This window comes from Musca autumnalis, unplaced genomic scaffold (genome assembly GCF_047663935.1).
Source record: "Musca autumnalis isolate F117 unplaced genomic scaffold, ASM4766393v1 scaffold_5, whole genome shotgun sequence".
NCBI lineage: Eukaryota > Metazoa > Arthropoda > Insecta > Diptera > Muscidae > Musca > Musca autumnalis.
In genome coordinates, this window is record NW_027412088.1 from 102,006,057 (window position 1) to 102,028,861 (window position 22,805).

At 36.0% G+C, this 22,805-nt stretch overlaps 1 protein-coding gene across 1 annotated transcript; it reads right to left on the reverse strand.

Moving 5' to 3' along the window:
* Positions 1-9,997: 9,997 nt before the first annotated feature.
* LOC141386708 (alkaline phosphatase-like) lies at positions 9,998-22,641 on the reverse strand. The gene is made up of 4 exons (XM_073955626.1): positions 22,578-22,641; positions 11,365-11,726; positions 10,296-11,307; positions 9,998-10,230 (listed from the first exon to the last, which is right to left on the reverse strand). Exons 1-4 carry the CDS (start codon positions 22,639-22,641, stop codon positions 9,998-10,000), a joined length of 1,671 nt encoding a protein of 556 aa, XP_073811727.1.
* Positions 22,642-22,805: the final 164 nt, after the last annotated feature.

Here is a 22,805-nt window from a genome sequence, read left to right on the forward strand (position 1 = left end):
TCTACTCCAAAGATTATCTGTTAGGAAAATATTTATTTATGTTTTGTATAAAGAACAGCTAAGCTGTATTCAATAAAATGTACAATGTATTTAAAAATCAGATTTTTAGACGACTTTAAAATTTTTAGAGCGACTGGGTAACGTGGAAGGATGAAAGATACCAAGCAACGACCCTGACCAGGTTTAACATGGCAAAGCCCAGGACTTATCTTGGCCCCTATTTCATCTCAAGTGGACACTGACCTGGTAAGCTGCTTTTAGTTGTACATTTTAGCAATACCATACGTATTTTGAATACTCTAGTTTTTCTAGTTTTCAATAACTTTTATGATTCATACACGGAGGAAAAAATTCCTCTCTAACATATGTCCCAAACATATTTTGCAGCTAACAAATATATGTTTGCAACATTCCCTAACATAACATATGTTTGGGTGCAAACGAAAATATATTTGGATACAAACAAATTTATGTGTGGATACAAACAAATATTTGCTTGGGTGCAAACATATTTATATTTGGGTGCAAACAAATATTTGTTAACATATAATATAAATACAAACCCAAAAGCCACAAAAAACAGACATATAAACTAGTGGGCGCTTATGGCAACTTTACACGATATGGTTTTTACGTGTGGATTGCCACTTTTTATGTACAAAATGTATATGCAAACTGACAACACATATGTAAAATAACATATCGTGTAATGTACCCATTACTGAGAGCAAGTGAGCGTAAATTTCAATGTAAAACAGATTGAAATGTATTTTCAATTGCTCTCAGTAAGTGCTCACTGACTATCATTAACATACGCACACATTTATATATGGTGGTGGTTTATTGAAATACTCCCTGCCAGCATTATGAAGTGAGTTTTATCTTCTCTCAGAAATGCGTGACTTTTTAGTGACTCTTTTTCTTTAAAAATGCGATATTTGTCAAATATACAATAACAATTACAATGTTTATGTAAAACAATAGGAGTCACCATTTAGTGACTCCTATTGTTTTACATAAACAAATTACACTGGAAACAGAAATGCAGGCAAATAACAATAACAATTCGATGACCATATTACGACTAACTAATTTTCATCTTGTGTGCAGGAACTTTTTGGTTACCTGATATAGATACAAAAGAGATTGCTTACATATATTTTTAGAATTGTAGTAAATTGAGCAAAAAAGGCATTTGTCTGCAGAGGATTATATGCGACGGTGGAGCAATGGTAAGCATGCTCGGTTTGCAAACTGAATGTTCGAGATTCGATTACCACACGCAGAGAAAAAATATTTTTCGCTTTAGTTGGAACAAAAATATCTGTTTTGGTTCCAAAAATTTATTTGTTTTGTTCAAACATTGTAATCCTAATCCAAAAATACCATCTTTTGTTCCAAACATAGAAAACAAAAACAACTTTCGAATTTCCGCAATATTGTAAAAATCGTTAACAATACCGATTGTAGGAACTATCATAATCTAATTTTGTTTACAAAAAGTATTGTCAACCCAGAAAACCAGCCCAGAAATTTTTGATTTGAGTGTATATACTTCTCATATACACTTTTCACATAACTTGGATATAAATGTCGCGTATAATATTGCAATCATTGATGAACACAATACATGGTTTGCTGCATTGGCTGACAACAAAGACAAACAAAAAGCCACAAGCACCCACCAGAACATAAGGAATAATTAAACACCATAACAAACTCCGGTATAACACCAAACCTCAAAGCACAATGAAGATAGAAGAATGAAACAAAACAGAAACAAATAAAAACAAGAGTCTCATTGTTGGAATACATACACACAAAAACAAAGATAAAGGCATCATGTCATACAAACAAAACTCACCATAATTGTTTTTTTCAACACGGCATCGAATAGCGAGAGAAGAGAAAAAATTGTCGAAGAAAAGAGAGAACTATTGTCCAGTTGACAAAAACTATTTTTGGATTTAACAAAACCCAATTGTTGGAATCACAATACTACATTTGGAATTTAGCAATATCTTTACAATACATATTTTGCTCTTCGACAGAGCAAGATGACTGGGTAAAGATGACTCCACAACAGGTCAACAATAACCACAAAACAAAAAATAAAGAAGAAATTTAATGAAAATCATTTTTCTTTTTTAATTTAATATTTTGTATTTACTATTTTTAATTATTATAATTATTTTCTTGTTTTGAGGCTGCGCTTCTTTGCAAAGACAGTATACTCAGCGATCCCTCTGAGTTGTCTTTGCATTTGCTTTTTCTTTTTATACCCTCCACCATAGTATGGAGGGTATATTAAGTTTGTTTTTCCGTTTGTAACGCATTGAAATACTCATTTGCGACCCTATAAAGTATATATATTCTTGATCAGGGTAAAATTCTGAGTCGATCTGTGCACGTCCGTCCGTCCGTCTGTGGTAATCACTCTAGCATCCACAAAAATGGAGATAGGACGCTGAAATTTTGGGAAAATGCGTCTTTTGTTTGCAGGCAGGTCAAGTTCGATGATGGGCTATATCGGTCCACGTTTTGGTATAGCCCCCATATAACGGTACCCCCCATTTTAGGGTATTTGGCCGTTTTTAGCTACATTTTCAGACCGATTTAGCTGTAATTTGACATTTAGGGTTCTTAAGTGTCAATAAACTTATATAACAAAAGTTGTGGACAAAGGTCAACGTTTTGGTATAGCCCCCATATAACGGTACCCCCCGATTTACGGTATTTTGACTCTTTTAGCTAAATTTTCAGACCGATGTAGCTATAATTTGAAATTTAGGGTTCTTAAGTGTCAGTAAAGTTGTATAACAAAAGTTGAGGACATAGGTCCACGTTTTGGTATAGCCCCCATATAACGGTACCCCCCGATTTACGATATTTTGCCGTTTTTAGCTACATTTTCAGACCGATTTAGCTATAATTTGATATTTAGGGTTCTTAAGTGTCAATAAATTTATATAACAAAAGTTGTGGACATAGGTCCACGTTTTGGTATAGCCCCCATATAACGGTACCCCCGATTTACGGTATTTTGACGTTTTTAGCTACATTTTCAGACCGATTTAGCTCTAATTTGACATTTAGGGCTCTTAAGCGTCACTTAACTTATATAAAAAAATTGGTGGACATAGATCAATGTTTTGGAATAGCCCCCATATCACGTTACCGCCCGATTTCAGGTATTTTGACGATTTAAGTCGCATTTCTAGACCGAATTAGCTATAATTGGATATTTAGGGTTCTTAGTGACCAAAAAACTTATATTCGATAAAATTATGAACATAGGTACATGTTTTGGTACCTCCTGATTTTCGGTATTTTGAGATTTTTACCTACAAATTTAACCGAATTAGCTGTAATTTGAACATTTGACATTCGAAGTTCTTAGTGGTCACTACACCTCTCCACCAAAATTGTCTGAAATTTTGTGAAAATGCGTCTTTTGTTTACAGGCAGGTCAAGTTCGATGATGGGCTATATCGGTCCACGTTTTGGTATAGCCTCCATATAACGGTACCCCCGATTTACGGTATTTTGACGTTTTTAGCTACATTTTCAGGTCGATTAAGCTATAATTTGACATTTAGGGTTCTTAAGTGTAAATAAACTTATATAACAAAAGTTGTGGACATATGTCCACGTTTTGGTATAGCCCCCATATAGCGGTACCCCCGATTTATGGCATTTTGACGTTTTAGTTACATTTACAGACCGATTTAGCTATAAATTGACATTTAGGGTTCTTCTTCTTTTGAGGATTCCAGCTACAATTTTTAACCGAATAAGGAGTTATTTGACATTAAAGGCTCCCATCAAAAACTGTCAACATAGGTCCATATTTTATTATAACCCCTATATAACGGTACCTCCCAATTTCTAGCCCAACAAAATTTGTCAACATACATAGTTAGATATAGGCACATTTTAACGTACCCACTTAAAGTTGGGGACAGGAATGGAAACTAATTATTCCATTTTAGTTCAGAATAATTTTTTAGTTCAGAATATGGTGAAGGGTATGAAAAGTTCGGCCCGGCCGAACTTAACGCTTTTTTACTTGTTTAATGTTGCTTTTTTCACTCATACATTATTCACACAATCATTTGTTTTGTTTGCATTTCTCTGATCGGCGCTGATCTATATTTCAGGTGGAAAGTTTTTTACCCCCATCGAAAACTAAATTCCAACCATTTCGGTGGGATACTGAGGCTAAAACTTTCAAAATACCGAAAATCGGGTAGTACCGTTCTATAGGGGCTATATGACGACGTGGACTTATACCGTTTCGTCTGGGCGATGATCTGTCACTCACTCACTTATCACTAAGCTCTTTTATATAATAAGTCTGCTCCCTATTGCTTATAAGATAGTGTCAGGGATACTGTGGGAAGGACTAAAGCATATTTTGAACGAAGTAGTTGGTCCATACCAATGCGGTTTAGATCTGGCAAGTCCACCATAGGCCAGATATTTACCCTGCGGCAAATCCTGAAGAAGACCCAAGAGATACAGATCGACACCCACCACCTTTTTATCTAGCCTTCGACAGTACCTTACGTTCTAAGTTATTCCAAGCCGTATTTGAATTTGTTATGCCCGCAAGGCGCATCGGACTTTATAAGATGATTCTAACTGATACACCGTCCTCAGTTAAAATAGGAAAGAACCCCCGAACTGTTCGGTAACAAAAGATGTTTCAGACAAGGAGTCAGCTTTTCGTGTGATCTCTTCAACATTCTGCTGGAAAAGGTTATACGAGATGCAAACGTCAAAAGAAATGGCACAATATACACCAAGAGTCTCATGTTAGTTGTTTATGCCGGAGACATTGACATCATTGTTCGATCAGAAAAGTAAAAGAAGTATCTGACAGCTTAAGAAGGTTGAAAGAGAATCTGCTATAGTGGGTCTGGCAGTAAACAGCGACAAGACCAAGGTAAAGGTAGCTAATGGTATCGACCCGAAATACGTCCCTAGAACTCGGAGCAACTGTGGAAATTGGTTCACCTCGGCAGCGCCATAAACACAACAAACAAAATCAGTTGTGAAAAACGAAGAAAAATTGTACTGGCTAAAAGATGCTACTTTGGTTTAAGTAGGTAAATAGTTTAAAAACAAAGCCACATCTTGTCAAACAAAAATAACACTTTACAAAACACTGATACTACCCATGCTACTGTATGGTTTCGGAGGCAGGGTACTTGACCAAGCAGATAAGACAGTGCTTGGTGTATTTAAGAGAAATTTTGTTCGAAAGATATACGGTTCAATCAGTATAGTTAAACGTATCATGGCTAGGCCATGTCATAAGAATGAGCCATCATAAACCCGCTAAAAAGACCTATAAGTACGGGCCGCATGGCGGTACTCACAGAACTGGAAAGCCAATGCTTCGACATAGTAAACAAGTGGTAGACGAGATTGAAAAACGTGGTTTTCCAAATTGAAGAAATAAAGCCACAAATAGAGAGTAATGTAACTCTTTTCTTATTTCGGCTTACAGGGCAAATGTTCTGTAGAGGACCAACTAAGTAAGTGTAAGTATTTAGACAGCTGACAGCCAAAAGAGGACAGGAAAACATTTTAACCGGAAATACATTTCAGTGACAAATTGTTTTGAATTGCTTTTTCGAGTTAAAATTAATGAACGAATATTTAGATACGTCACACCCAGCAAGCCATGCGACCGGTTTTGCTGTTGCAAATTTTAAAATTCATAATTTAATTCAGTTAAGATTAATGTAATTAAAATACATATGTACATATCACGAAAAATTTCTAAGTTTGCCCTTTCCATTTCAAAAAAAAATCAACAAAAAAATTTTGGTACTACATCTATAATTTTTGATACAGAGATTAAGAAAAAATCGTCATTCCAAATCTGTTTTTGTAACTAACTTTGACCGTTGCGCGCAAAATATATATAGGCGTTTTAATTTTAATAATTAGAAAAAATTCTAAAAAAATCGCAAGCTGTTATATCCTCCCAGCAAACAAAGTCCTCCCAAAACCATGAGTTTTGTAAGGGATTTTTGGCAGCCGTAAATACTCGCAAACCCCCTTTCTTCCCCATTATTTTTACAAGGGCATCTCGCACTCAGTTTGTAGTTATTTTATGACCACTAGAATAACTAGTTATTCTGTGGCCACTAGAAGTTGAAAAGTAAGTTGAAAAAAATTCTATTTTTAGAACAGTTGATGTAGAGATTTTTTTAATTTCATCACACTTCTTACTTTTATTTTACTTTATTTTATTATTTTACAAAATTGTACGTATTTACAAACATTTTTTTTTTAAATAATGGAGCTTGTACTTATAAAAAATATATTAAAAAATTACAACAGCATCCATACACTGTGAGAAATAAAATGACATAATACAAAGTAATGTAAACAAGCTTCTTTTCCCATTACAAGTAATCTGAAAAGTAATGGGATACTTCTTAAAAAAAAAATACAAGGCAAACCTACTTACTTATTTATTTGCAAAAATACCATGAAAATATGAAGAAAAAATAAAAATCATATCATTCTAATTTTATTATACCGTACTCCACAATGTGGGAAGGGTATTTATAAGTTCGTTTTGCTAAAAATTCGTGTAACACCGCGAAATATTCGTCGTAGACCCCCAATGTTATATACCATTTTTCATATCTCGACGAGATAAAGCGATATACCAAGAAAATATGAAGAAAAATAAAAATCATATCATTCTAATTTTATTATACCCTACTCCACAATGTGGGAAGGGCATTATAAGGTCGTCTTGCTAAAAATTCGTGTAACACCGTGAAATATTCGTTATACCATTTTTCATATCTCGACGAGATAAAGCGATGTAGCGATGTGTGTCCGTCCGTCCGTGTGTCCGTCTGTCCATTATAAATTGTAATCAAACTCCAGGCCGCAATTATGGACCGATCGTCACGAAATTTGGTATGGAGGTCGGCTTCACAACAGAATAGATCGCTATTGTTATTGGTGATTTTTAGGAGGTGAAATGGACCAAAAACAAAATTTTTGTACTATTATAAATATTGATGTACGTGCTCAGATAACAGGCTAGTATATATAGAAATTACACAGTTTTAACTGTGTGTATGGTAACCAGCTAGAGTTCGTAGTTATAGTTTAATACAGACAAATTTTTACACAAAGTACCAATTTTGGTGGAGGAAGATGCCAACAATTTTGGATAATGAGCGGATAGTTCTTAGCTGGTGAGCTTTTGTTGGAAAAATATCCAAATTAAATTTTTTGGTGTATATTTTATTTCTAGGATACATGTTTCGGCAATCTACGAAAATAAACTTGAAAACCAACATGATTATAGCGGTTAGATAACTGAACTACTGCCAAACATATAAATGTTTTTTATTGTTGTGATTTTCTTGTATAGAACTACATTTACATTCCATTTTACAAAATGTCGCAATCATGAGAAACAAGTTTTCAAATCATGAAAAAAGGATTCCCAGGTTTTTAAATTGTTACAAATTACAATGCTTTAGGGGTCTTAAAGTTTTTGTGATACCTTTGGTAAAAAGTAATGTAATAGTACCTCGAAATATTGGCACTTTTCCATTGATCGATTCGATAAAAATCACCAAAAACTATTTCTAAAATTCTTTTAATAACTGTTTATACCCTCGACAATTAGGCCAACGAGATTATCGAAATGATGATTTTAGACTCCAAGTATGTTTGGACGAAATCCATTTCACACAATTTGGAGTCGATTTAGCAATGTCCGTCCGTTTGTCTGTTTGCAGGCTGGCTAGAGCGCATGATAACTCTCGAACGGAATAAACGATTTGGTCCAAAACTTGGCTTTCATAACATTTTTGTTCAAACTTAGTTTAAGTTGGAAGATGGACCATATTGGTCCATTCCCTCAGTTTAGGACCTGCTCTCTAATCCAGAAGGTACTAACCGAATTGTTCCAAACTAAGGATGTGGAATATTACTTCCATGCATATATCAGGGTCGAATATGGACTATATCGACTCAAGAAAGAGTGCCATTTAAGGACTCGTCTCGGATTGTTTAAATTTGTTGCCTTGTTGCGACGGTACAATTTTTTTGGGAGTCAAGGTCCATTCTTTTTGGGAAATTGTTCCAAAATTTAAAGAAAGAACCATAGAGACGTTATAAGTATTGAGTTTACTTATTTTCTTTGTGTCCGAGGCTGAGGGTATATCTCCGTCGGCACAGCTGACTGATACTTTTAACTTGTTTTAATAATATGTAGAGAAAAAGCCCCGATTTGTCATTATAAAATACGAAAAATAATACCTTACGTTTCCAGTAATGACAGCGTATATATGTATGTATGTTCTATATCTCTGGTATGTTACCATGTATATCAATTTATGTATGTATGACCGGACGGCTAAAATATGTCGCACTCATATAAAAGAAATTCCTTGGAAAATTATGACCAGGTGTAGTAGAGTAGGGTATCACGTTGTCGGCCCTGTCCGACTATAACCCTCTCTTACTTGTTTTTTTATGGTTTTATAGGAAAAAATGTTTGAGTTCTTCGTCTTTTTCATCAAAATAGTGAAGATATTTTGTTACAATCAAATGTTGGCTTATAGATATCCTATTAGCTAACATTTTTAGACCATTATATTAAATCAGAAGGATTTCCAATTGGGACATAAAATGAAAATAAAGTTATGTTGAATATTACAACACTTGAAACTCATATAAACCGCGTAATAGTGGAAATGAATTGATGCGCATCCGATTTTCCAACACATCGAATCAATCCCTTTTATTTATTGGTATTTTGAGAACTAAAGCAGCCCTTTCCTTCCAAATTAGTTGCAATTTAGTACTTAGGGTTTCTAGTGGTCACTAAACTTTTCCACCAAAAATTGTGGACATAGATCCACGTTTGGGTATAGGCCCTTTTTTAGGTACCTCCCGATTTTCAATATTTTGGGACATGTAAGCTACATTTTCCGCCCAAATTAGGTGTAATTTGGTATTTGGAGTTCCCAGTGGACACAAACATTCTCCACCAAAAATTGTGGACATAAGTCAACGTTTTGATATAGCCGCCATATAACTTATTTTTGGTATTGGTATTGAGGAATTAAGCTACATTTCCATGCATTTATCAGCAAGATTTGTGGATATATGCAGCCAAAATTTGATTATTTGGAATCTAGGAAGTCCAATTTAATTTGTCGAAAAATAATGGGCATTAGAGAACTTTTGTAGTTACGCTCCATTTAACAAAAGTACATTACGCTAAAAAACACAAGAAAAATAATAATTTTTGAAAATTTATGCCTATTTAACTATAGTTATAGTCGTACATATACATATGTACCTCCAGGCCGCAAACGATTTTTTTCATTTAATTTACATCCTCCTCTATTAATTAAAAATAAGCTATGCTATATGAAGTAAGATATTTTGCAACAATTTTCTTAAATTCTGATGCAGCAAAGTTTCTTGCATTGGATAGTGAACAGCTAAGAGAATATTTACAACAACAACAAAGTAAAAACAAAATATTAAAACATTTCTCAGTTTTATAGTCTGTTTTTTTTTTACTTTCGCGCCGCTAGATCAGTGGTTTTGACCAGTGTGAGGCGTATCGCTCTATTTATCTAAGTAAATCTGACCACACTTCCTAAGATAATGGACAAAAAACACCAAAAAAGACACCAACTAAACTGTTTAGTACCTAAAAAAATCCTGGAAGGGAGAAACCAAACGTTGTATATCGTATTATTTCTTCTTGTGTCCGAATATTGACTACTTCAGATCAACATTTTTAATTTCTATATTTCATTTAAGTGTTCAGGTTTAGCAATTACAATTCGAAAAGTATTATTATATGCCTACCAGGAGGGACTTAATCCTAGAAAATAATTTACTTCTGTTCCCATTCGGTAATCCGAACAATTCGATAACTTGGACATCGTCGAAAAATATGGAGTCCGAGATTATACGGCATTTCTAATTACTTCTTAAATCTATAAACATCATTACCAGCCTTCATCTGTTCATCATAAACATCGTTACACATTGTTGGTCCGTTTCCAATACAAGCAGCATAGGCCATCAAGTGAGGTATTGCGTGTTGCTCCAATACTCCGGTAAAAAGATGGGCAAAAGGACCAGAGGCAAAAATACCAACATCCTCGCCCGAGTGATGGCCGGAAGATGTTTTAATGTAACTGGGGAAAATACTCTCTAAAGGAAATTCATATAAATAAATCATCAGCTTTGAAGGTATCATCAACTCATGTGGCACTCACCAATAGTCCGAGGCATTTTCTCCAAATTCAAACGTTTACCTTGGGCATCCACAAATTGTTCCGGTCCCAGTGGATAATTGAGTGTGGAAAATTTTAAACCATCCAATGCACGATCGTGTTTATTCAAACCTAATATTGGATTACCACGAGTGGGATATCCGACAATAGTAAGAGGATGTCCATGATCTGCGGTAACAACAATGAGGGTATCCTTGGCGTCAGTCATATCTCGAGCCAACTGAATAGCCTTTTCAAATTCCAAAGTTTCTTCTAGGGCCAATCCGGCCTTATTCTCATGATGGGCAGTATCGATGTTGCCACCTTCGATAAAAATGAAATAACCTTTATCGTTCTTTTGTAGCAGCTTCAAGGCCACTTCAGTCATTTCCGACAACGATGGCTGTGTGCTTTGATTTGCCAAAATATGATAATCCAAGGATTTACTTTGAAATACTCCCATAAGATGAGAAATTCCCGAAGTATTCAATTGCAATAAGTGCTCGCGATTTGTAATCACTTGACTGTGAGGATGATCATCCTGCCATTTTGAAATTAAATTTTTGCCATCTTGACGCACCCCAAAGTTACCGTGGGCATCACGTTGATAGAACGGTAGAAATTTTTCCATACCACCACCCATCATTACATTAAAATTACGACCCGGTTCCTGAGAAACCAACTGTTGGGCAATGTCCATACATCTTGCTGAATCTTGGCCAAATTGTAAAACATCAGCATCACTTTCATGTAAACGATTCGACACATGAGCATAGGTACCGGCAGGACTGGCATGTGTTAAGGTAGTAGTGGTTATGAAACCTGTGGATTTTCCTTCGGCCTGAGCCCAGGCTGCAATGGAGGATACCTGATTAGCAGCTTCCATGCTGGCCGAACAATTATTAAACTCCACATTGGCACTAACACCTATATTGAAAATATTAGTTTTAACTCCACACAGGTATGCTGTGGCGGTACAGGCTGAATCCGCCACTTGGCCATTGGTACAATAGGTCTGAAGGTAAAAACACAACTTTCATTGCAAAATTTTTTGAAAATATTCTAAACTTACCTTACTCAAACCGGTATAAGGAAACTTTTCAAAACTTAACACATGCTCTTCTCCTGTGTGATTGATCTTTTGTCCCTTGAGTATTCTGGCCGCTGTTACCGTACTCAATGACATACCATCGCCGAGGAACAAAATAATATTTTTAGCTTTATTCACATTCAAATCCTGTTTCCAAACATTTCGCAAGAGCTCTTCTCGAGCCAATGCATACCAATAGTCTGGTCTCCTTTCTTCATCTGGTGGCTTTTGATTGAAATCAAATGGCGGTTTTTGTCCCATTTGCATTGCCTGCATTGTCATTGGACTATGGAATGGCTTATCACCGGCAATAGTTGTTTGTCCGAATCTTACAAAACCACAAACTAAAAGTAGTACGGGAAAGGTAATCATAGCTTCTGTTTATTGTCTTGTCGACGACGTTAAGTGTTGACTAACATTTAGTTGGTAATTTTAGCGTATATTTATAATTAATGTTATAGATAGGAAGTGTGTACATATGTACTGTCAAACTTGTTTTACTATTATCGTCTTCGCAATATGCACACGCTTCATTTGTATTCTTTTAATAATATTAATGCTCAAACTTGTCTCTTCAAATATACAAATTACCAATCGTTTGTTCCTGAATTCAAAAAAAAATTTCAAGCTATTTATTACTTGCAAAGTAATGCAGCTTAAGCTCAATTTTGTTGGTTTTAAATTTTAAAAACAAATATTTTTAAAGTAGATTATAGGTAAAATTGTTTTGATTTTGGGAAAGCCATAGGAGACTATAGTTTCGAGCATCGCCACATGTTTTATCAGTTCTCTTAGTTCTTTGTAGTGAAACAAAAACTCTTCCCCAATTTTTTGACGACCCTAAGCCCAAGAACAAATGTAACTGGTGAATTCATTTAAATGAGAATTCCAAGAAAAAAACTTGAAAACTTTGGTAGCCGTATATGCAAACCAAATCAATACTTCCCACTGTTATGCGCTCATTGAATTGCAGAAAATCAACATAACACAACCGTGATGGGTGGCAGCAGAGATCGTTTTTACTCACGAATGGGAGTACTCAAAGAGTGCAAGCAAAAAGTCCGAGTAGCTCGTTTTCACTACCTGTGAGTGGGAGTACTCGAAGAGTACGAGCTTTAAAAGAAGTTTACTCTCCACTCTTTTGTTTTATTTGTGAGAGCAGGGCTGCCAGAATATTTTTATGAAATATCGTCAAAATTACGATTTTTAAAATAATAATCGTCAAATCTATTTTATAAAATCGTCAAAAGAAATCGTCAACAATTAAAATACGCATATTTTGATATATTGAAATATTTTGATATATTTTTGTATTGAAAGAAACATAAAATGGATATTCATGTTATTAAATATGTAAATAATCTTCAAATCAGTAAATTAACGAGAATGTTATTAATTTTGTAAATAAATATTTGAGTTTATCATCTTTAACTAGTCGGGGTTAATCCATTTTTGTTTTAGTTTTAATTATTTTCAAACATTTCCCCAAACTCCAAAAACCTTAGTTCACGAAATTCAATTTTTGCTTTCGCACCTTCTTCACGAAGTGTGAAAATTGTTTAAGGATGTCGAAAAATGAATAAAATTGCTTCAAAAATCAAATCTATTTAAATTTTAAAAATTGTGTGCAGAGCTCAATATAAAAAAGTTCACGCAGTTCATTGCTCTTTTTTACCAGAAATTGAAAAAGTCTACTGTTTTTGAAAGTTTTCCTGCAAGCAGGCCTTTATTTATTCTTACATGAAAATCCTTTGGTTTTTGATTGAGAAAATTATCTTACTACATTCCTAACAAATCCCTGAATTTATATGAATGTAACATTTATGATTAAATTAAAATTATTCATCAAATGACGAAAATTGTATTGTATTAGCAAAATACCAAAAATCGTCATTTTATGGGTAAAAATCGTCAAATCGTCATTTATCAATAATTTTTGACCAAAAAAAATCGTCAAAATTACGATAAATCGTCAAATCTGGCAGCCGTGTTTGCGAGCACTCGCGAGTACTCCTGGTTTAAAAATAAGAGTGGGAGTGAAAATACTCGAAATAGAGTACGAGTTTACTCGAAGACTAAAGTCGAGTAGGAAAATGTATTTATTTTTTACCGTTTGTGTGTTCGTGTGTGGTAGCGAACAGTTTTTGATGTTACTGTGGACTGAAGATAGAAAGGGCAAGTTGTTCGGAGGAGGGTGGTCGTAAGTCCGGAGGATGGTCGAAACTACCTCCTCTGGACCTCCGAACTGCGAAACTACCTCCTCTGGACCTGCGACCGCATCCTCCGAACTGCGGAACTACCTCCTCTGAACCACCGAACAACTTGCTGTTTCCATATTCAGTTCACAGGAACATCAAAACCTGTTCGCCACTACACACGCAACAACACACAAACGGCAAAAAATATTTTTTTCACTCGATTTTACTCTTCGAGTACACTCGTACTCTATTTAGAGCATTTCCACTCCCGCTCGTTTTTTCTTGCAAAACTCGTTCTCTTCAAGTACTCGTACTCGCAAAAACCTTTCACTAGCGAGTAAAAACGAGCAAGTCTAAAATATGCTTAGCGACTGACGAGTAAAAATACAGTATACTCGATTTATTTTTTCTACTCGCGCGACAACTCCCGCTCGAACTCGCTTCACTCGCAAGTAGAATTCGAGCGAGTATTTAGGAGCTCTGGGTGGTAGTTTTGTTGAGATGTGTGTTACTTATTATACCCTCCACCATAATATAGAGGGTACAATTAAATTTGTCATTCCGTTTATAATACATCGAAATATTTATCGGAGACCCTATAAAGTATTTATATTCTTTATCAGGGCAAAATGCTAAGTCGATATAACCATGTCCGCCTGTCGTTCCGTCCGTCCGTCTGTTGAAATCAAGATAGATCTCGCAATTTTTAAGATAGAGCTTTGTAATTTGGTATAGAAGTTTCTATTACTCCTAGGATGTCTGGTATTGCAAATGGGCTATATCGGTCCACGCTTTGATATAGAACCCATAGAACGGTACAGCCCGATTTTCGTTATTTTGAAGGTTTTAGCCTCATTATAACACCGAAATGGCTGAAATTTGATATTTTGTCTTCGTTGGTGGTATAAAACTTTCCCCCAGAAATTTGTCGGCACAGGTCCACGCCTTTGTAGAGCCCCCATAGAACGGTACCTCTATATTTCCTGTATTTTGAAGGTCGTGACCTCAATATTCCACCGAAATGGCTGAAATTTATTATTTGGTCTTCATTTATTAAACGTTCCATATGAAGTTTGTCGGTATAGGTCCACGCCTTCATATAGTCCCCATAGAACGTACCTCCCGATTTTCGGTGTTTTGAAGATTGTGGCCTTAATATTCCTCAGAAATGGCTGACATTTAGTATTTAGTCTTCGTTGATGGTATAAAACTTTGAACCAGAAATTTGTCGGTATAGGTCCACGCCTTCATATAACCCCCATAGAACGGTACATCCGGATTTTCGGAGGTTGTGGTCACAGCAACCCACCCAAATGGCTGAAATTTGGTATTTGGTCTCTGTTGGAGGTAAAAGCCTTTCTGATTGAAATTCGTCGTTATAGGTTCACGTTTCGATATAGCCCCCATAGAACGGTACCTCCCAAATTTCGTAATTCTGAAGGTTGTGACGTCAATATCCCACCGAAAGACTGAAATTTGTTATTTAGTCTTCCATGGGGTTGTTAAATTTTCCAGAAGGGAATAATCAGTACAGGTCCGCAGGTTCCTATATCCCCCATAGAAGCGTACCTCTTGATTTTCGGTATTTTGAAGGTTTTACCGAAATATCGGAAATTTGGTGTTTAGTCTTCTTTGAGTCTAAAAATTTCTGTATTGTTTTACCGAACTTTCTGAAATTCGGTATTTAGTCTTCTTCATAAACGAATGGAAACTAATTGTTACATTTTACTTCAATACAACTCGTGGTGGATGGCATAACAAGTTCGACCTGGCCGAACTTAACGCCGTTCATACTTGTTATTATTATTATTTGCAAAGTAATGCAGCTTAATTTAATCTCAGATTTGTTGTTTTTAAAATGTAATTGTTTTATTTTAATTTTTAAAATTTAGAAACAAATAATAAGTAACACACATCTCAACAAAACTGCCAAAGTGAATCTGAAATTTCCAAGCATATCTGAATCTTGTGAATTTCATATTCCATTTCCAATATATTCCCCTTTACAATTCAAAACAAGTAAGAACGGCGTTAAGTTCGGCCAGGCCGAACTTGTCCCTCCACCACGAGTTGTATTGAAGTAAAATGGAAAAATTAGTTTCAACTCGTGTATGAAGAGGACTTAATACAAAATTTCAGCAATTTCGGGAAAACAATGTGAGACACCGTTCTATCGGGGGTATTTCACAACGTCGACAAATATCTGACGGAAAGTTTTTAGACTCAAAGAAAATTCAATACCAAATTTCAGCCATTTTGGTGGAATATTGAAGCCACAATCTTCAAAATACAGAACATCGGGAGGTACCTTTCCAAGGGGGCTATATGAAGGCGCGGACCTATACCGGCAAATTTAAAGGGGAAGTTTGAGTATCCCCATCCAAGTCTAAATACCAAATTTCAGCCATTTCGGAGGAAAATTGAGGCCACAACCTTCAAAATACCGAACATCGGGAGGTACCGTTCTATGTGGGCTACATGAAGGCGTGGGCCTATACCGACAAATTTATAGGGGAAAGTTGTATACCCCCAACAAAGGCTTAATACCAAACTTCAGCCATTTTGGTGGAATATTGAAGCCACAATCTTCAAAATACCGAACATCGGGAGGTACCGTTCTATGGGGGCTATATGAAGACGTGGACCGGTACCGACAAAATTCTGGGGGAAAGTTTTATACCCCTAAAGAAGACTAAGTGCCAAATTTCAGCCATTTCGGTGTGATAATGAAGCTAGTACCTTCAAAATACCGAAAGTCGGGTGGTACCGTTCTATGGGGGCTATATCAAAACGTGGACCGATATAGCCCATTTTCAATACCAACCATCCTGCAAGTAATAAAAACTTCTGTACCAAATATTGACTCTCTATCTTTAAAATTGCGAGCTGTATCTTGATTTCAACAGGCAAATAGACGGACAGACGGACATGGTTAAATCGACATAGAATTTTATGCTGATCAATACTTTACAGGGTTTCCGACGAATATTTCGATGTGTTACAAACGGAATGACAAATATAATTATACCCTCCATATGGTGGAGGGTATAATAATGCTTAAACCGAAATGGCCAAATGTTTTCAATATATAGCGTTTAAAAAATAGGACCTGGGAGAGGTGACCTACCTCTTTCGAAATTAATAAAAATATACATTATAATGGGCAAAGCTTGAATATTTTCTGCAAATTTCATGACAAAGTTTTGGATAGGCCTCAAAGAAGTGCCTAGATTCTGAGATGCAACCACCATTTTTCGCAAATTAATTTTCATGTTGGCACGTCCGAAATTCATCAATATATATTTTCTAGTTTCACCATGGGACAACTTTGAACATTGTCTGCAAATTTTATGAAAATCTGTAGTTTTATAGATATAACATATTAGGTCCCAAATGAGTACGCAAATTGATATTCAAACCGTTACATTCGTAATTTTTGCAAGTATTGCGTTATTTAAATAAGACATAAGGGTGGTACCCCGGTCCCTCCGAAATTCAACAAATATTCATCGAAGACCCTATAATGTATATTCTTGGTCAGAATAAAATTCTAGGTATATTTAAGATAGATCTTCATAATTTGGTACAGAAATATATAATACTCCTAGGATGTTTGGTATTGAAACAGGCCTATATCGGTCCACGTTTTGATAAAGCCCACATAAAACGGTGCCTCCCAATTATAAGTATTGAATGATTTTAGTCTATTATGTCTTCTTTGGTTCACATGTTGAATGTTTAGCCACATTATCTTACCGAAATGTCTGAAATTTGGTATTTAGTATTCTTTTAGGCTAAAAACTTTCCCCGAGAAATTTGTCAGTATACCTCCCGATTTTCGGAATTGTAAAGGTTTCAGACATACAATCATACCGAACTTGCTTAAATTTGGTATTTAAATTTCTTTGGGGCTACAAAACTTTTTCGCATAAATTTGTCAGTATATGGCCACGTTTTCATATAGCCCCATAAAACGGTACCTCCCCATTTTCGGTATTTTGAAAGTTTTAGCTACATTACCGTACTTCACAATACTCGTATTTCACACTTGATATTTTTCGGTTATAGCCCTAGATAATACCACGGAAAGGCAAATGTCAACAAACCTTCATTATGGCTCAATTATAAGAAAGTCAATTTTGCAGCATCAGTAAAACAATAATTACCTGTAGACATAAAATTCCGACGTGGGAATAAATTGGGTAATTTGGACAATAAATTAAGGAAAGAATCATGGAGCAAAAATTATGTACAAACATATATAAAACAAAATTTTTTTCCTGTTATTGCAGACTATACTTAGATTTTAAGATTATTTTAATAAAAATCCCGAGAAACAAAATTTCAATGAAAAACCACAAAAAGAGTGTTTCGGCATTCAGTAATGACAAAATGATTTAAATCTTCTAAAAACCACCCAATAAAAGTATTTAACATTTTAATTTGAATGAATGGTAGCAACAACCGACCTCTCTACGCAACTGGTTAATAACCTGAAATTCATAATTATTTTTAATAACAGGAATACGGCACTCAGACTGCCGACATGCATATAAATCGTAAAGTGGGTATCAAATCTGTGTAGGTATAAACAGGCATTCTTTTCATTACTTGTATTTTGATAATAGTATGTTTTTTTTATACCCTCAGCCTTTAGGCTAAGGAGGGTATATACACTTTGATACGACGAAAATGTGCCTCATCGAAATAATGGTTTTAGACCCCAAGTATGTTTGGACGAAATGTGTTTCAGACAATTTGGAGTCGATCTAGCCATGTCCGTCCGTCTGTCTGTCTGTCTGTCTGTCTGTCTGTCTGTCCTGCTGGCTGGAGCGCACGATAACTCTCGAACGGATGAACCGATTCGGTTCAAATTTTGGCTTTCGTAATATTTTGCCCAAACTTAGTTTAAGTTCGAAGATGAGCTACATCGGTCCACTCCTTCCGGTACCTGCCCCACAAAAGTTCGAAAATGTTCGGAAGGTTTGTGCGCACGATTACTCTTGAAGGGAGTGACCGATTTGTTCCATACTTTGTATAGCGTAAACTTTCTACCAGGGTAATATGAGGTTCCAATATGGTCTCAATAGGTCCACTCCGTCGGGTACCTGCCACACAAAATTTCGGAGAAGTTCAGTTTAGGGCCATCTCTCGAATCGCTTTGATTTTTGTTTCAGCAACTTGTATTCACTGCCCTCTATACGACGGTACAAGTTTCATCAAGGGCAAGTCCGTACTTCCTGAGAAAATAGCACGAAAGTTGCAAAAAACCCCTATGACACCGTGTGAGGTGGTTGGAGCGCCAGATAACTCTTGAAAGGATCTGCCGATTCGGTCCAAAATATGGCCTTAGTAATATTTTGTCCAAACATAGTTTAAGTTTGAAGGTAAGCCACATCGGTCCACTCCTTCAGGTACCTCCCCCACAAAAGTTAAAAAATGTTCGGAAAAATTTTTCGTACGGTAACTCTTGAAGGGAGTGGCCGAATTGGTCTACACTTTACACATCCTAATATATCTAACAGATATAGATCAGGTTCAAATATGGACTATATTTGTCCACTCCATCCGGTACCTCCCACACAAAATTTCGGATATGTTCACTTTAAGACCTGCTCTCGAATCACTTTGATTTTTGTTGAAGCAACTTGCATTCGCTGCCTCAATTACGATGGTAAATGTTTTTTTAGGGGCAAGTCCATACTTCTTGATCAAACAGCCCGAAGAGTGTAAAAACCCCCTATGGCACCATATGTTGTCGCTGGCATTCCTGTTAGTATTTCCTCCGCATAACTTTTGATCTTTAATCCTAATCAACATTTTTGTAGGTTCAAACGCCCAAAATTTTTAAACCCCCCTAAAAACATACATATTTTTGCGAAAAAAATTGTTTCAATATACACAGGCTGAGGGTATATCTCTGTCGGCAAAGCCGACTGATACTTTTTTACTTGTTTTATTTTAAGGTACATAATAAATATAATTGGTTACATATTAAAAAATAAAATTATTTGTTTAATATTACCCACATTAATACAATCATATGTATGTACAAACTGCAAGTAATTTATTTGACAGATATTCTTTGTTTTGTGATAATAACAAGCAATTGCATTTGACATTTTTGTTAAATTTCTTATTTATGTTTGTTATTTTAAATATAATATGACATTCGTGTTAAACCCTATACAAAATGTTCATTATCAGTTTCAAAATGTACATTTGTCACATGAACTCATTTTAACCAGTTTTGTGGAGTCAGATTCTAGGAGTCGGTGTAGATCAATTTTTAGCTCTGTTCTTTTACGCACAAGAATCTTCAAGTTTTACCACTTTTTACTCGAAAACCGTTTGTATAACTTTTCAAAATTTGAACTCCGTCTACCATAAAATGATGACATCTGACATCTTGAAGCCAGATTTTAAGTGTTTTTAGAAATTTACTTCTAATTTCGTTCCGCAAACAGGTTTTTCAAAAAATCATATAAAGGATTGTAGAACTCGCGATTCTGAGTTGTTTGATGTATGTGCCGTGAATGTAGCCCACACAGCTTCACAAAAATCTGTATCCAAAAACGGAAATTTAGTGCGAACATTTTTCCCAAAAATCATATTTTTCGTGCCTTATTCGATTTCTTCGTACTTTATTGCAAATTTTAGATTTTTACGTCCCGGATCTAATAAACCATTATTCGTGAAAATCCATCTACAAAAAAACGCGGGATACGAGAAATTCCAAAGTAGGAAAAATCACCTAAAATTGTTTTTGAAAATATCGCGCATTTTATCGTGTTTTCCGTGGGTCGTTCCCACTGCAATGAAAAAACTGGTACAGCATCTTCGTTTTTGCGGAAACAGAGATTTAAAAACTTCACTGATAATGGAGCTATATTCATTTTATCCCAAAAATAATGTGTGATGCTACATCCACGATTCTAGATTGATCGCCTTGAAATAAATATATATCGATGTAGATTCTGATGGTGGCACTGAAACCAGATGCGGGCAAAAATTGGTTTTTGCCTACTAAGATTAAGATTTTTGTCGCCATTTGGCTCGACACTTTCATACGGGCAAAATGTGCCTCGCCGAAATAATGGTTTTAGACCCCAAGTATGTTTGGACGAAATCCCTTTCAGACAATTTGGAGTTGATTTAGCCATGTCCGTCCGTATGTCTGGCTGGCTGGGGCGCACGATAACTCTCGAACAGATGAACCGATTCGGTCCAAAATTTGGATTTCGTAATATTTTGTCCAAGATTAGTGTAAGTTCGAAGATGGGTTATATCGGTCCACTCCTTCCGGTACCTCTCCCACAAAAATTCAAAAATGTTCGGAAAAATTGTGCGCACGATAACTCTTGAAGGGAGTGACCGGTTTGGCCCATACTTTACACATCCTAATATATCCACCAGCTATAGATCAGGTTTGAATATGGACTTTATTTGTCTACTCCTTCCGGTACCTCCCCCACAAACGTTCGAAAATGTTCGGAAAATTTGTGCGCACTATAACTCTTGGAGGGAGTAATCGATTTTGTTCATACTTTGCACATCGTGTAATTTCTACCAGACTTAGACGAGGTTTCAATATGGACTCAATCGGTCCACTCCGTTGGGTACCCCACACACAAAATTTTGGAAAGGTTCAGTTTAGGACCTGCTGTCGAATCGTTTTGATTTTTGTTGTCGCAACTAATATTTACTGTCCCCTATACGACGGTACAAGTTTCATCAGGGGCAAGTCCATACTTCCAGAGAAATAACCTGAAAGGTGAAGAAAACCCATAACACAGTGTGTAGTGGTTGGAGCGAAAGATAACTCTCGAACGGATCTGCCGATTCCGTGCAAAATTTGGCATTCGTAATATTTTGTCCAAGCTTAGTTTAAGTTCGATGATAAGCCACATCGGTCCACTCCTTCAGGTACCTCCCTCACAAAAGATCAAGATCGGAAAAATTGTGCGCACGATAACTTTTGATGGGAGTGACCGATTAGGTCCATACTTTACAGATCCTAATATATTTACCAGCTATAGATCAGGTTCGAATATGGACTATATTTGTCCACTCCTTCGGGTACCTCCTACATAAAATTCAGATAAGTTCACTTTAAGGCCTGCTGCAGAATCATTTTGATTTTTGTTGAAGCAACTTGCATTCGCTGCCAGAGTTATGACAGTGAAAGTTTTTTCAGGGGCAAGTCCATACTTCTGGAGAAAACAGCCCGCAAGGTGTAAAAAAACTCCTATAGCCCCATATGTTGTGTCTGGGGAGCACGAACTGATATACCGATTTGCTCCAAAATTTGGCCTTCGTCATATTTTGTCCAAACTTGTCCACAAATTGCGGTACTTTGCCCCAGTATTTAAAAAATTTCACTAAAATGGAATGCACGATATCTCTTGAACCCGAACGGTAACCAATTTGGCCCAAACTTTGGATCTCCTAATATTTTGTCCAAATTTAGTTTAACTTCTAAAATGGCCCACATCGGTCCTCTTCTTAGGGTACCTCCCCCACAAAAGTTCAACATTTGTGTCTAAGTGCAGTTAAGGGTCTGTTCGAAAATCCTTTGATAATTTATACTGATGCTGTTCGTTGTGGTCCTGTTTAAAGCGATATTATGTTTTCCGCGGTAAAATCCATGCCACCTGGCATAGTGGTCCAAAAGTTATACGATGACCCACTGAAATGACTAGTGGACGCGATATCTATGGAAAAGATATGACTCTCAAAATAAGATCCACTTCCAGGGCCAAAAAATTCCGAAAAGACCCTAAATACATTCGATCTGTCCGTAGAAGAAGAAAGTTTAAATTCACATAGGCTGAGGGTATATCTCTGTCGGCAAAGCCGACTGATACTTTTTTACTTGTTCTGATATTTGTTTGTCAATGTTTTCTTATTTCAATAGATTTCCAATTTGGTCTAGGTATTCTTTTGATGCTAAACACATCGTAGAATCTGAAGGACCATCTGTCCCGAAAATCCTACCCATGACATTGTCATTACTGCTGGGCCCCTGTAAGGTGTCCCATAGGAACGTTACTCGTATCATTTTGACTACAGTAGAAACTCTCGGAGAGGATCCTAACAAATATAAGATCTCTAGAAGCTTTATCCGTGCACCCATATCCAAATTGTACCAAATTTAGTACCATTTAGTACTTAAGTACATAATACTTAGTACATAAGTACGAATTTCCGAAATCTGTCTCTATG

Excerpts from the sequence above, each read along its gene's own strand:
- LOC141386708 (XM_073955626.1), bottom strand. The coding sequence starts at position 22,641 with ATGATACGAGTAACGTTCCTATGGGACACCTTACAGGGGCCCAGCAGT. Across the intron at positions 11,727-22,577 it reads CAGTAATGACAATGTCATGG|TTTGTGGTTTTGTAAGATTC; the intron begins GTAGGATTTTCG and ends TACTACTTTTAG. Across the intron at positions 10,231-10,295 it reads GAAAATGCCTCGGACTATTG|AGAGTATTTTCCCCAGTTAC; the intron begins GTGAGTGCCACA and ends AATTTCCTTTAG.